Source organism: Ochotona curzoniae, unplaced genomic scaffold, assembly GCF_017591425.1.
Source record: "Ochotona curzoniae isolate NIBS_2020 unplaced genomic scaffold, NIBS_Ocur_1.0 patch337, whole genome shotgun sequence".
Taxonomy (NCBI): Eukaryota; Metazoa; Chordata; class Mammalia; order Lagomorpha; family Ochotonidae; genus Ochotona; species Ochotona curzoniae.
The window spans coordinates 9725-23821 of record NW_024466903.1 but is presented as its reverse complement, the minus strand read 5'-3'; the positions used below and the strand labels follow the sequence as shown (position 1 = coordinate 23821).

Below are 14097 nucleotides of genomic sequence, written 5' to 3'. Positions count from 1 at the left end.
CAGGTTAGCTCCCCTAAATATTCATTGTGATCTTTTACCCACTAGGGCAAAATCAAGTGGAATTAATTTGGTGAAGAGTCTCAGTAGGGGATATTGATATGTCTTTTGTAAAAGAATGAATGAATGAAGCATACTTGTTTCAGAGACAGTAGGCGAGAAGAGATAAAGGAATGAGTTTAGCTGACACCAGACAGAATTATAAATGACTGCTTTTTAGGGCAGGGATGCCTGTCTAAACTCCAAAGGTTTCATATTTTATTTTTATTGATCTCTTATTAAAGTTGCTTTTATTTTAATGAAGAGTGTTCACATTTGCAGAGCCCCAAATTTTCTTTGCTTATTTTTTTTCTGTTATTTGCTTTAAAATCAAATGCAATGACTTAGTACCATTTTCTGAAATTGTTTAGATTCAGTTATGTAATGCTAATGAATGTCATTTTTTAACAGAGGGTAGTGGAAGTGTGAGAGGAGGAGGTGGGGGCAATGCCAGAGAATACAAAATTAAGAAGGTAAAGAAGAAAGGAAGAAAAGATGATGATAGTGATGATGAGTCTCAGTCATCTCACACCGGTATGTACCTTGATCTTACTTTTTCTTTCTGTGTATGATTTTTTTTAACATTTTCTTATTATTATTATAATTTTATGATATAGTTCCATAGGCTCCTGGTATTTCCCTTATCCCAGCTCCAACCCCCCACCTAGTTCCTCTATATCATTGCTAAAGTATAGTTCTTCATACACAATCATATGTCCATCATTGGGGGCATGGACAATGGCAGAGAGTCCAGCATCCTGTTGTCAAGATACAGTAAACAGTTTCATTATAAGTCCATCTGTGTCTGTAAGTAGACAATACTACATTGTATCCTCACATCTGGATATGTTAGTCTCCATTCCACAACTACTGTACATCCCCTCACATGAAAAGTCATAATACAAAATCAATAATAGAAAGAAAAATAGAAATTTACAATGTCATTAAGTTGAATAACATGTATGACAGTCTCCATTACGCAGCTAGTATACATCCCCTTAAATGTAAACCAACAAAACAAAATCAACATCAGGAAGAAAAAAGACATTAACAACACGTTAAGGTTAAATAACATGCTTCTAAATGACTAATGTGTAGCTGAAGAAATGAAAATCAAGAGCCTTCTTGCAGAAAATGATGCTACTGTATGATCTATGAGTCACTGAAGAATTTAATCAGAAGAAAGTGTTTTGAAGAAGTGAAACTAACGAAAACATCAAAACCCATGAGAGATAGTTTTGGCTGATTTTTTGTTGGTGAAATGTGTCTCTTCTAGACAACAAATAGACGAGTTTTGATTTTTAATCCAGTCTACTAGTCTATGACTTTTGATTGAGCTTAAGTCATTTACATTCAGAGTTAATATGTATGCGTGATACTTTGGTCCTTTCGTTTTAGGAATGGGTTCTTCATTGGTTTAGTCTTCTGTTGTCATTTTACTGGGATGTTCTTCCTGTTTGCCTTTGGTTTTGTTTGATGCTATTCTTTTTCTCTGTCAAGAGAACATCTTGAAGTATCATTTGTAGGGCAAGTTTGGAAAAGGCATATTCTTTTAACTTTTCTTTACTATGGAAGAATTATATTTCATCTTCAAAGACAAAAGAAAGCTTTGCTGGATGTGTTATCCTAGGCCAACAATTTTTTTCCTTTTGAATCTGGAATCTGTCACTCCATTCTGTTCTTGCCTCTAGAGTTTCCTGTGAGAGATCTCCTGTGAGTTTAATTAGCATTCCTTTATATGTCAATTGATATTTTTCATGTGCACATTTCAGGATATTTTCCTTATGTTCGATTGAGGAGAGCTTCATGATCATGTGTCATGGTGAAGATCACTTTTTTTTTATGACCTGGGAATAGTTTATTTCATGTTCAAATTCCAAGAGAGCTGCTCTTTGGACAATTGATTTCAACTCTACAAAACAGGATGAAAAGTATAGACTGACTGGATTTGTTTCTTTTTTATTTATTTATTCTGGGTTTTTTTTTTTAATGTTTTTTATGTTCCCCCTTCCGCTTTGGGAGTTCTGTATGCCTCCTGGATCTTGTTTCCCAATTCTTTCTCTAAATTAGGGAAATTTTCCTTTATTATTTCATTAAATATATTTGTAAAATCAGTTTCTCTTTCTGCACCTTCTGGGACTCCCATAACTCTTTTATTTGGCCTCTTAATAGTGTCTTTCAATCCTTGAATACTTTTTTTGGCCTGATCCAGCTCTGTTTCCAGCTTTTTGTTTGCTTCCCACTGGTGACAGGAAATATCTTCCAATGCTGAGATTGCTTGCTCTTCTTGTTTCATTCTATTTTGGAGACTCTCCACTGTACTTTTAATTTGCTCTACTGTGTTCTTAATTTCTGATATATCAGCCTTGATTTGCTTTATTGCTGCTGTTGCTTGTGTAAAATATTCCTTAAATTCTTTGAACTCTTGCATGTGCTTCTCATTGTTGATCAGAAGCTTTAAAATGAGTTTTCTGAATTCTGTGTCCCCCATTTCCTCAATGTCTTCCTCAGTTAACTCTGAGGTTGGCATAGGGTTTTGCTCTTTTGCAGGGGAGTTTTCGATAATATTCATTATGCCTTTGTCTCTTTTTTTGCTCTTGGTCATTATACTTCTGGTTAGCAGATTCTTCTCCTTGGGGCAGGTTTCTAAGCTCTGTCACCCACAGGTCTACAGTTTGATTTTACTTATTGCAGTTGGTACACAACTCTTTGTTTGCAGCCAATTGTGCCACTCCCTCCAGCGAGTTCCAGGTCTGGGTTCTTATGTCAGATTTCCACAAAGAACTCCATAGCCCCAACTCCTGGCTCACCAATCTCCACCTCCTGTGATACCATGCTGAGGCTGCACCATTGTCTCTGCAACCTTTCTCCCACTTCTGGTTGGAGCAGGTCCCAGGATTAGAGAGACACCAGGTGTCCTATATAGCTAGGTTGTTGGTGGCACTGATCTTGCCAGAACCTGTTGGACGTTAGGTCTGGGTGCCACATGGACCTATTTTGACCCGTACAATGCCACAGTAGGTATTATTTTCCTGCTGGACCAGTGCAGTCCACAGAACTCAGTGAGTTCTCACAAGCTCAGCACATGTGCAGTTCACTGTTGTCCCCTGTACTCCTAAAGCTTTTGCTACAGTGTACAAAATGGTGCCTGACGTTCCACTACTAGAGTTCTTGATCTGCTGGCCGTCAGGTCTGAGGGCTACCCAGACCTGTCTTGGGTGGAACCTGTAGAATGCCATGTTGATGTAGTTCACTGAGTCACAAATGAGTTCACTCCCAGCTCAGCGTGTGCTCAGTCCTTTCTCTTTTCCTCCTTACGCAAAATGGCTCCCGATTCAGCTCAAGAGGGCTGACTGGGCTGTGAAATCCACCCTGTTCTTGCATCACCTGTCTGGGATCTGCTGCTCTCTCTCTGCTCCTGGTCAAATCAAACGGACCAGCAGGACAGACAGTTCTTTGTCTGGGTTCACCTCCCAAGCTCCCAGTGAAAGTTCCTTCCCACCTGGTTGCTGGTGGAGTTCTGGCTGCTGGTGGAGTTCAGATTGCTGTTAGCTGAATGCTGCTGGAGTATCAGTCACTGCAACACCACACCATTGTTTTTGCTGCTTTCCTGTGTCTGTCAGTCTCCAGGTACCCCTCTGCTGTTGTTCTGTCCTCTCCTATTTCCTGGAATGTGTCCTCTCTGCTTCATCCTGATTAAATGTTTTTCTGTCCGTTTTAACGTGTCCTTACCCTGTTCTGCCATCTTGATTTTCCCTTTCTGTGTATGATTTTGTTCAGCATATTTTTAAGGTGCATATGTATATATAATTAGCTTTATTAGTATATCTTTATACTTACACAGGATGATTTTGTTTTACATGATTTCACTGGGTACAAATTTCAGTTACCATTGTATAAGTGACTTCAGTCCACAAAAACAGTTCAAATTTCAGTTACCAAGTTGCCCTGATATTTTACTTGTTAATAATTGTGTGAAATTCAAACTTCACTGCTAGTGCCTCAATTCATAAATCAGTACATACTCATAATTAGTTGTATATCATGAAACTATGACAGTCCTGTTGCCTATTTTATGTTTTGAATTGTATAGCTTATCATTGGCTGATAGTTACACATTTATGCATTATGCACAGGTAGAGTATGTGGTTGTGATGCTTTTTTGTCTCCCAGTGACTAACCAACATACCACTTTATGAAAATGGATCATCAGAACAGGGAATTGGCAGACAAAGAGACACAACAAAGAAATTAAAAGCAGTAATACTGGAAACAAGATTGTAATCATTCACAAGTAATCTTACGGGGAAAATGTTACCTCTGAGAATGTTGATGCTGTCAGTGTTCAAGATATAGCAGTTGGGGTCAGCTTTATGGCATAACTGATTCAGTCACCACCCGCAAGACTGGCATCCAATATGGGCACAAGTTTCAGTCCTGGCTGCTGCACTTCTAATTCAGCTCCCAGGTACTCTGCCTAGGAAAAGGAAATGAAGATGATGAAGTCCTTGCACACCTGCACACATGTAAGAGACCAGATGAAGCTCCTGCTCCTGGCAGGTTGATCCAGCCCTACCTTTTACAGCCATTTGGAGAATGCACTACCAGATAGAAGATCTCTGTTTCTCTCTGTAGCCCCCTTCCTTTCTCTCTTAACACTGCTTTTCAAATCATTAAAATCTTTAAAAAAAAAAAAAAAGAAGAAACTGGGTATAGAATGAAATAAAGTTAGTAAATGTATGCTTAATGATATCTGTGAGGTAACTGGCTGTGATCAGAAAGAAGTAAGTAGAAAGCTTCACATTAAAGGAATTCTTAAAGATACAAAAGGCATTAAATGGGAAAAGGTAATATGTAAGGTGCATGCTTACTTACTATAGTAATACCTAACTGATTGGTTACTTCTATCTCTGAGGGAGAATTAATTGTATTCATCCTTATTTCCTGCACTGTGTTTGACCAAGTCAAGTATGCACAAGACATCTGAGTTTGTTCTTCTGAGTAAAATTAATGTATTTTCATTTTCTGTTTAAAAAGTTAACAGTAAAACCATAATGCTCACCATAATGCTCCCCATTAAATACTTAAAAACAAATTTCAGATGATGATAATAGAAGATTTTTTTTTCTTCTTTCACAGATTTCATGACATATGGACCATAGTTAGGAGGTACACATATCAGTGGTGTGGCTGCAGCTATTAATGTGTTCTTATTTGTAACAGCACAGTCACTTAAGATCTGATTTTAATTAGAGAAGTAGAAATTGTTGCTATTCTTAGTATGTATAAAACTTAATTATGTGAAAGTGTGTCTAGATAGGCTATCAGCTATACCCATATTTTCAATAGCATTAAGACTATTCAGTGTGGGTTTTCAATTTACACTGATAAATGTATTATCCTTTTCCCTAGATAAAGAGGGATGGAGGTGAAGAAGCATTTAAAAAATATTTCTCTGATATTTGTAGCTTTGTTAATTGAGGCATGTGTTCATTTTTCTGTATAGATAGAGAAGTGTTACACGAGTTGTAAAATTATTCCACCTGAAAAAAATTGTAATTTCAATGTGTTTGGAAAATGATTGTGTTACAGTATCTGAAGACCTAACTATGTCTTGGGTAAAATATTATCAGTTCAGTATGACAGATTACTGTGTAAAACACAATACACTGTAAAATCCATACAGGAATCCGACAGGAAATTACAAGAGTAGTTAGAATATCAGGAATGGATAGATCTCAGAAAAGAAGGATACTGTTTGTCTACTCAGAAGCAGTGATCTCAGCTCTTTAAATCTTCATATTAAAAATTGATTTTTGAGCCATTTTACTTTTATTCCTTTTTTTCCAATTATTTTTTATTGAAAAGTCAGATTTACAAATAGAAAGGCCTCCCATCCATCGTTTCACCTCCCAAATGGCTGTACCAACCTAAGCTGAGCCGATCTGAAGCCAGGAGCTTTTTCTGGGTCTCCCACATGGGTGCAGGGTTCTAAGGCTATGAGCAATCATCTATGGCTTTCCTAAGCCATAAGTAGGTAGCTGGATGGAAAGTGGAACAGTCAGGATACTAGCCAGCACCCATGTGGGATCCTGGGTGTGCAAGGCAAGAATTTAGCCACTGAGCCAACGCTGTGATGCAGAGCCCTATTTTATTTTTAATTCTAAGGTTTCTCCTGTAAAAGCAGTAAGTTAATTAGCTGGAAATACTCACCTTTAAACTGCAATTTCTGGGCCCGGCGGCATGGCCTAGCAGCTGAAGTCCTCGCCTTGAATGCTCTGGGATCACATATGGGCGCCAGTTCTAATCCCCGGCTGCTACACTTCCATGCAGCTCCCTGCCTGTGGCCTGAGAAAGAGTCAAGGATGGCCCAATGCCTTGGGATCCTATACCCATGTGGGAGACCTGGAAGGAAGTTCCTGGATCCTGGCTCCAGACCAGCACTGCACCAGCTGTTGCACTCATTTGGGGAATAAATCATTGGACGAAAGATCTTCCTCTGTCTCTTTTCTCTGTATATCTGACTTTGTAATGAAAATAAAATAAATCTTAAAAAAAAAGAACCTTTGCAATTTCTAATGGAAATATTGTTAGTTTTTCTTATACACAACCAAGTAACTTGATAGAGGTTATGTTTTTACAACATATAGTCCAATAGCACTAGTTGGATACAAATTTTCCTGTGTGTGTATTTGTTTTTCTGACAACAAAAATAAGTTATAAACGTAGGGTATGATTAATTGGATTGTTTCTGTTTTGTTCTTAGCTCAATTTCTTTCCAAAAAGTCAAAATTTAGCCTACCAATTCTACTGGGATTGTAGTTAACATAATTTTTTATGAGTAAAATTCTACCACTGTCCATTTTTCAGTGGAGAGAAAGAACCTTTTCATAAAATATTTTTTTCTGTGTATTTGCATCATCTAAATTAGATGAGGGAGAAAATTTTTATTATCTTTTGATGAAATTGTTAGGAGAAGGTCATTTTAAGATGAAGTTGGAAAATTATATAAATTACATTACATATACTATATAGTTTTCTAAAGCAGTATTTTCATTAGGTATTATTTGTTAACATGGATGTTTTTATTGACATTAAATTAATATCTTTTAATGATGATTAATATGTTAATAAAAATTATTTTTATTACATATTTGTTTTCTCTCTCTCTCTTTTTGTCTCTATTATAGGAAAGAAAAAGCCAGAGATGACTTTTATGTTCCAGGATGAAATTGAAGACATTTTAAGAAAACATGTACAAGATGCTCCTGAGGAATTTATTTCTGAACTTGCAGAACACTTGATAAGGCAAGTATAAATTGCATTTTTCTATTTTATGATAGATACTCTGTGGGTTATTAAAATTCTCCCGGAGAACAACAAAAACATATTTTAGGCGTTTCCTTTTCCAAGGTTAGAATTTAATCTAGCTGCCAAATTGTAGATATTACTTGACTGTAGCAGTTCAACAGATATGTGTTAGATGCTTTGGGCAAAGCAATATAGGAAAATAAAGGACAAAAACCCTTAAAAATGTCCTTGTTCACTGATTTAACCTTAAGTCTTAGTTGGAAAGAAAATACCAGCACTAGTCACTGGTTTCCATAGCATGAGAAATTGTATACAAAAGAAAAAAAAAAATTTGTTCTTTTTAATTAATAAAATATTTGCTGTTAGGGTGAAAAGTAATAGAGCATCCTCAAGAAATATTAACTTTAGATAAGTTACCTTATGAATGAATCAGATTGAATTTATTTTTATACAAAAGGAGAGGAAATTGTGTTTAACTTGACCATTACTAAACTTACTTGGTCATCCCTCAAATTAATCAGAGTATATAAGTTTACATAAATATAATCCAGCATCCAAGTACATCCTACTTTGAATTTAGAAACACATAAGAAGATATTTATAGTTATACTCCAAATAACTTTAAAAATTTGTTTTGAACTGTGAAGTCTATATTGTTAATTTTTTTTAAGATTTATGTATTTTTACTGGAAAGGCAGATATACAGAGAGAAAGAGAGACAAACAGGAAGATCTTCCATCTGATGGTTCACTCCCCAAGCAGCTGCAGTGCCTGAAGATGAACCTTTTTGGAGCCAGCAGCCTCTTCTGGGTCTCCCACATGGATGCAGAGTCTCAAGGCTTTGGGCTGTCCTTGACTGCTTTTCCAGGCCACAAACAGGGAGCTGGATGGGAGGCAGGGATGCTGGAATTAGAACCTTTGCCCATACAGGTTCCCAGTATCTTCAAAGCATGAACTTTGGCCACTAGGTCACTGTGCTGGGCCCAGTTAATGTTTTTATTGTCTTCCATGCAGTAACATTGAGTACGCAGAGATAAGAAAATAATGCATTTCATTCCTAGGGTTGTGAAACATTCTGGGTGAAATGTCAATCTAAATTTATCTAAATTTATTTTATTGTATCAAATCTTTCAAGGTTTGATTGAAGCAAAATTTATTGTCTGCACAAATCCAGTACATTTTAATAGACTTAAATATACTTCTCTTTTGCACAGGCCTCTTAATAAAACTTATCTCGAGGTAGTACGTTCAGTATTTATGTCTTCAACTTCTGCATCTGGAACTGGCAGAAAACGCACCATCAAGGATTTGCAAGAAGAAGTTTCAAACTTGTATAATAATATTAGATTGTTTGAAAAAGGGATGAAATTTTTTGCAGGTAAATTTAATACTGATTTTTTTTTCATTGATTCTCATGTTTTTGGGGGAGGAGTTAGTTTTAATTCAGTTCCTTTTTTTCCAGATGACACTCAGGCTTCCCTTACCAAGCACTTGCTGAAGACCGTGTGTACAGACATCACTAACCTCATTTTCAACTTCCTAGCTTCAGATTTGATGATGGCGGTAGATGATCCTTCAACCATTACAAGTGAAGTATGTTAGTGATTTGTTTACCACTCTTAACGTATTTTGCTTTAAGTGTAAGCACATTTTCTCTCACTTGAAATTACACAGTAAAAAGTTTTTAGAAAAAATCTATAAGCAGTCTTAATTTTCATATAATATATACACACTTGCTGACAGGATTGGTTATATAACCAATCTATTAAAAGTAGCAGTGCTTAAATACTTTGAAATCAACAGGATTTCCTTTCCAAATTCATATTATATAGCTTCTTTTTTGCTGTTCCAAATCCTTAACAGCATTCTCACTAGTTTCAACAACTTTGTAGTCATTTTCATTTGATAACATCATCTCATTTCATTAGTTAGATAATTGCAGAATATTTTTCAAAGTTCTCAACACAGGCTAAAGTTGAAAGCTCATCTTTTCCTTTCTTCGAATGGCAGGTAGAGCTTTGGTTCTCAGTTGCTAAGTGGAAGAAGGTTGCTATCTGTCACTAAGATGAAAATGACCTCTGCTCTTCTCCCTTAACTTTCTTGATCTACTCAAGATTGACATTTAGCAAAGCTAAGTTCTTGAAAATGATTTCATATGCCTATCACTGCCTTTGATGTCGGTCAAACAGTCCTCTTTACACCACTTAGCCTAACGTCCAGCCACAGGACATGATCAGTTTTCCGTCTTACAGGCATCCTTGTTCTTTATGACAGAGTACCTTCTCAGCTGACACTGGGAAGGGATGAGTATTCTCTTTCCACCCCCATGCACAAGAGATAACTCTTTTTCCAAATACTGTAATTCCCACTGTCTCTCCAGTGTTCCTCTTACATGGATGATGAGGAAGCTCACGAATAATGAAATTAAAGTTTATTTTGGTGGGAAAAATTCTGAAATCCAAGCATAGTTTTTTCATAATGCACATTTTCTGTGAAGTTTTTTGAAGCATCTTCTTGTTGCTAGTGCAGATTTGAGGACTAGAACTGTCTCTAATGAGCTGACTATTGGCTAGCTCTCTGATTCTAGAGAGTGTGTGTGTGTGTATGGTTTTTTGTTGTGTTTTGGTTTGGTTTTTTGTTTTCATTTCTAGCTAGATCTAAAATTCAAGAGCAATATAAAATTGATTCACAGTTATGTTTCAGCAATATATATGCTTTCATTTTTTTTTTTTGCTTGATCATATAACCACTATGTGTCAGAAGCATAATGCCCAAAAAAAGCATAAACAATTTTGTTCCTTACAGGTAAGAAAAAAGATTTTAAGCAAGTTGTCAGAAGAAACCAAAGTAACTCTCACAAAACTCCATAATTCTCTGAATGAAAAGGTAAATAACATTTGATTTTAGTTAGTTTTCCCGGTTGGAGGTTTGTATTATAAAAATCTTTAAATAGGTTTTTACCAGAATAATTGTGAACTCAATCTAAAATAAGTATATTGCACTCATGTACCTCTTTAGCAAATAGAGTGAAAGAATAATACTGGGGCATTTTTCCGTTAAACTCTAAATCCCAATTTTTCTTATTGCTATGAACTTTTGAAAGAATTGTATGTGAAGATATTGCGCACACACACGTATTTATGCTGTATTTCTTTAGGCTCCTGTTATAAGTTAAATTATGGTTTAAAATATATTTTCAGAGCATAGAAGACTTTCTTTCTTGTCTGGATTCAGCAACAGAAACATGTGATATTATGCTAAAGAAAGGAGACAAGAAAAGAGAAAGGTAAAATTGAGTTGTATACATTATTAACGTTCTTAAGTGTGAGACCTTTAATATCTGAAATTTGAATATTACTGAATTGTTCATAGAGCCCTATCAATATGCCTGATAGATGTTCAAATATGTTCAAAGTCTTAAAATTAGTATTCCTTTCTAACATTTCAGATAAGGAGTAGAGCTCCTTATTTCGTAGTCCATTAAGCTTAGAATTTTTTGTCAGCTTAGAGATTTTCTGTGCAAGAAACATTTCTGTATCAGTGTAGTTCTGTTTCATGTCCAGACACTCAAAAGCTTACAGTTGAATATCTCTGACCTATATCTTGTTCTGTAGTCAGCCTGACCATGCCACTTAAGGTTGTGTCTGTCCATATTATCCCCATATATGGAAAGTACTTTAAAATGCTCATAAAATTAGCTAGACAAGTTATGAACTGAATAGAGAAGAAAATTAATATCAGTGAGAATTTGGTAAGTGATAATACATTTATGTGATTTTATATTTGTTTAGACAGATAATGTTCCAGCATCGACAAGCACTGGCTGAACAGCTGAAAGTCACAGAAGACCCTGCTCTCATTCTGCACCTCACGTCAGTCTTACTGTTTCAGTTCTCAACCCACAGCATGCTCCATGCACCGGGAAGATGTGTCCCACAGATCATTGCTTTTCTTAATAATAAAATTCCAGAGGTATTACCTATTTAATGTATTTTAAACTTCAATATATTTTCAACTTCAATTTCTTAGATTCTGAATATTTTCAGGGGATAGAATGTGAACAGTGAATTAGGAGACTGATTTTTAAAAATACAGCTGGCTCAAAATTCAGGATTTATAAGATCCATGGTAAAGAATGCTCCGAATTTATAAATTAAGCTTTTAGACAAGGTAATTTGCTTCAGGTCCAGTTCAAAAATCTTATCCTACACAAATTCCTCTGAAAATCTTTTAGCTAAAAATAGTTTGACTTTGAACTACTGTATCATTTTGACCATATCTTTGTGTTAAGTCAACTGAAAGTGATCTGCATTCATGTTTTATTTCCGCTAAATTGTATACTCCTTAGATTAAGGACTTTGCTATATTTGCTTTTATGTTTTCATGTCCAATATTTTATAAAGATATGTTTTAGTCATACATATCCTGCTGTACCTGTTCCACTGAAAATTAAATTGTATTTGCTAACTTCTCCTCATCTTTCTGTTTTTTCAGGATCAATATACTCTTTTGGTACAATATCAAGGTTTGGTTGTAAAGCAGTTGGTTAGTCAGAATAAGAAGACTGGACAGGGAGATGATTCTTTGAATGAGGAATTGGACAAAGAACAGCAAGATATCATCAATACTACTCGTAAAGAACTTCAGGAACTTTCTTCATCCATTAAAGACCTGATCCTGAAATCCAGGAAGTCATCTGTGACAGAGGAGTAATTAGCTTAATTTATTTTTGTTAAATAGTAAATATTTCTCCCCAAAATTAAAAGTGAGTGGTCACAAAAAAAAAAAATAGTCACTTCATAACTCCCCATTCCCATGTAACAATCCCACCCCAGTTACAATACAGTTAAAACAACAAAGTTACACTAAATGGAAATTTTCTACAGATTTTAAATTTTATAAAATGGGATCTCTGAAAAGCTTTTCTTTTACAATATCTTCTCATGATTTTTATGTGAAACAAGTTATTTTCATGTATAATAACGTAGAGATATTTCACATAATCCTAAAAATTATACATTTTAGATTTTTTTTTCCAAATGGTAAGTGAAATGTAAATTTTTTGGTATTATCCATGTCCAGGAAAGGACTCATTTGTTTGCACTAGATTCAAATGATATTGCTGTATTTATATACATTCAAGCAGAAGCTTACAATGTGGTCATGATTATTTTTAAAAGTATACATTGGGTATCTAAAAAAATGTATCGTGGTTTTTCTTAATGAAGAAAGATTCAAAATTAATACAAAAATTTACATTGCATAAATATGCTTATATATATTTATATATATTACTAAGCCTTTGCTCTGATTTCTGGCAGGGAGAGGGCCCCCTATATCCTCTACTGGAGTGAACTGTCATGAGTTTGGGACATAACATATGCTTTATAGGGCAGAAGAACATGAGAATGGCATTGTTATGCTTTGCTACATACAAGTTGCTACTAAAAATGAGAAAAAGCATGAGATTTACAAGTAGTTGTATGTCCCATTTAATAATAGAATAAGTGAAATTTAAATACTGAATTTTTCTTTTGTCCAGTATACATTGTTGGATTTCATTTTTCATTTTCCTAGCAGTCCTTGTACCTACTATTTCATAAATACCTGTATGATACTTAGGCTGTTTTTTTCTGGTGATAAGAAAATCTGTAAGCATATTCAGGTCACTGAAACTGTTTCTTCCAAAAATAGAAACTCTTATTTAAAATAAAAGTTATTGCTTTCTGAAGCTTATTAGTTAAAAGATAGAATAGCTCCTTGGAATAATCATTTTAACCAGATGAATTTAAATAATTTATTATATTTTGAATATAATAATAAATGCCAAATACCAAGGAAAATATTATTTCATGTAATTCCTTAATTTGCATTTTTATTTTAAAATTTTTGAATACAAAGATCAGTCCACCCTGCATGATTGTAGACAAACACTAGTGTTGAGTGACCGTGACTAAGACTAAGCACTATCAGTAAAACTGATAAGAATTTAAGATTTAATTAAAACAGTTTTCCATGAGTATTTTCTACTACATTTTCATATGGGCAAAGAAAGAACAATGACAAGGACCTTCATAACCACAAACTCCAATTTAGATCGATTGGCATTTAGCTTCAAAAAAACTGAACACTCAGCCTATTTTTTAGTTTACTCTTTGCTTAAAAATGTTATTTATTTGTATTTTAGCAAATACCAAAGTAATTCATGTTTTGTCAGGCTAGGTCACAAAAAATAAATGAAAGAGATGATGAAATAAATGAAAAGAAAGTTGTTCTGTGTTACTTTTTATGCATTCTGTTTTTCCTGTTTGTTGCAGTAATCCCTATTTTTCCATAGTAAAAATTTTTATTGTTTTTGTAAATAAAAATATATGCCTGATTTTATATGTGGAAATCTGATTTCATAATTGAAAATTATAGTGTGCTCATTTTGATATTTATGGGCATGGTTAAAAATAAAATTGGTTATTCTGTTTAATTTTATGGTATTGAAGTTTCCATTATTTTAATTAGTACTAGAATTAATTGACACGTTATGTATTTATATTTTGAATTCTCATTCAGAATACCATTAAAGAGTTACTTTCCTTTTCTTATATAATAATTCCTTCATCTTTATGTTTCTTTCATTACTTGAAAATTTCCATTTATTGACCATTCAGTCTTACTACATTACTTTCCCAAACAGCTGATGCCGGTAAATGGATAGCTATGTTTTCAAATCTCGTTCCTGCTATTCTGGTTATAGTA

At 34.6% G+C, this 14097-nt stretch overlaps 1 protein-coding gene across 1 annotated transcript in view; it reads left to right on the top strand.

The window, feature by feature from the left end:
- LOC121167136 (E3 UFM1-protein ligase 1) overlaps positions 1–13825 on the top strand; it is a 30647-nt gene extending 16822 nt beyond the window's left edge. Inside the window, exons 12-19 of the mRNA XM_040996516.1 lie at positions 448–570; positions 7227–7344; positions 8562–8725; positions 8810–8940; positions 10153–10233; positions 10548–10633; positions 11139–11319; positions 11842–13825. Of these exons, the coding sequence (XP_040852450.1) occupies positions 448–570; positions 7227–7344; positions 8562–8725; positions 8810–8940; positions 10153–10233; positions 10548–10633; positions 11139–11319; positions 11842–12060 (1103 nt within the window). The 3' untranslated portion in view covers positions 12061–13825. The remainder of the gene's footprint in view (positions 1–447; positions 571–7226; positions 7345–8561; positions 8726–8809; positions 8941–10152; positions 10234–10547; positions 10634–11138; positions 11320–11841) is intronic.
- The last annotated feature ends 272 nt before the right edge of the window (positions 13826–14097 follow it).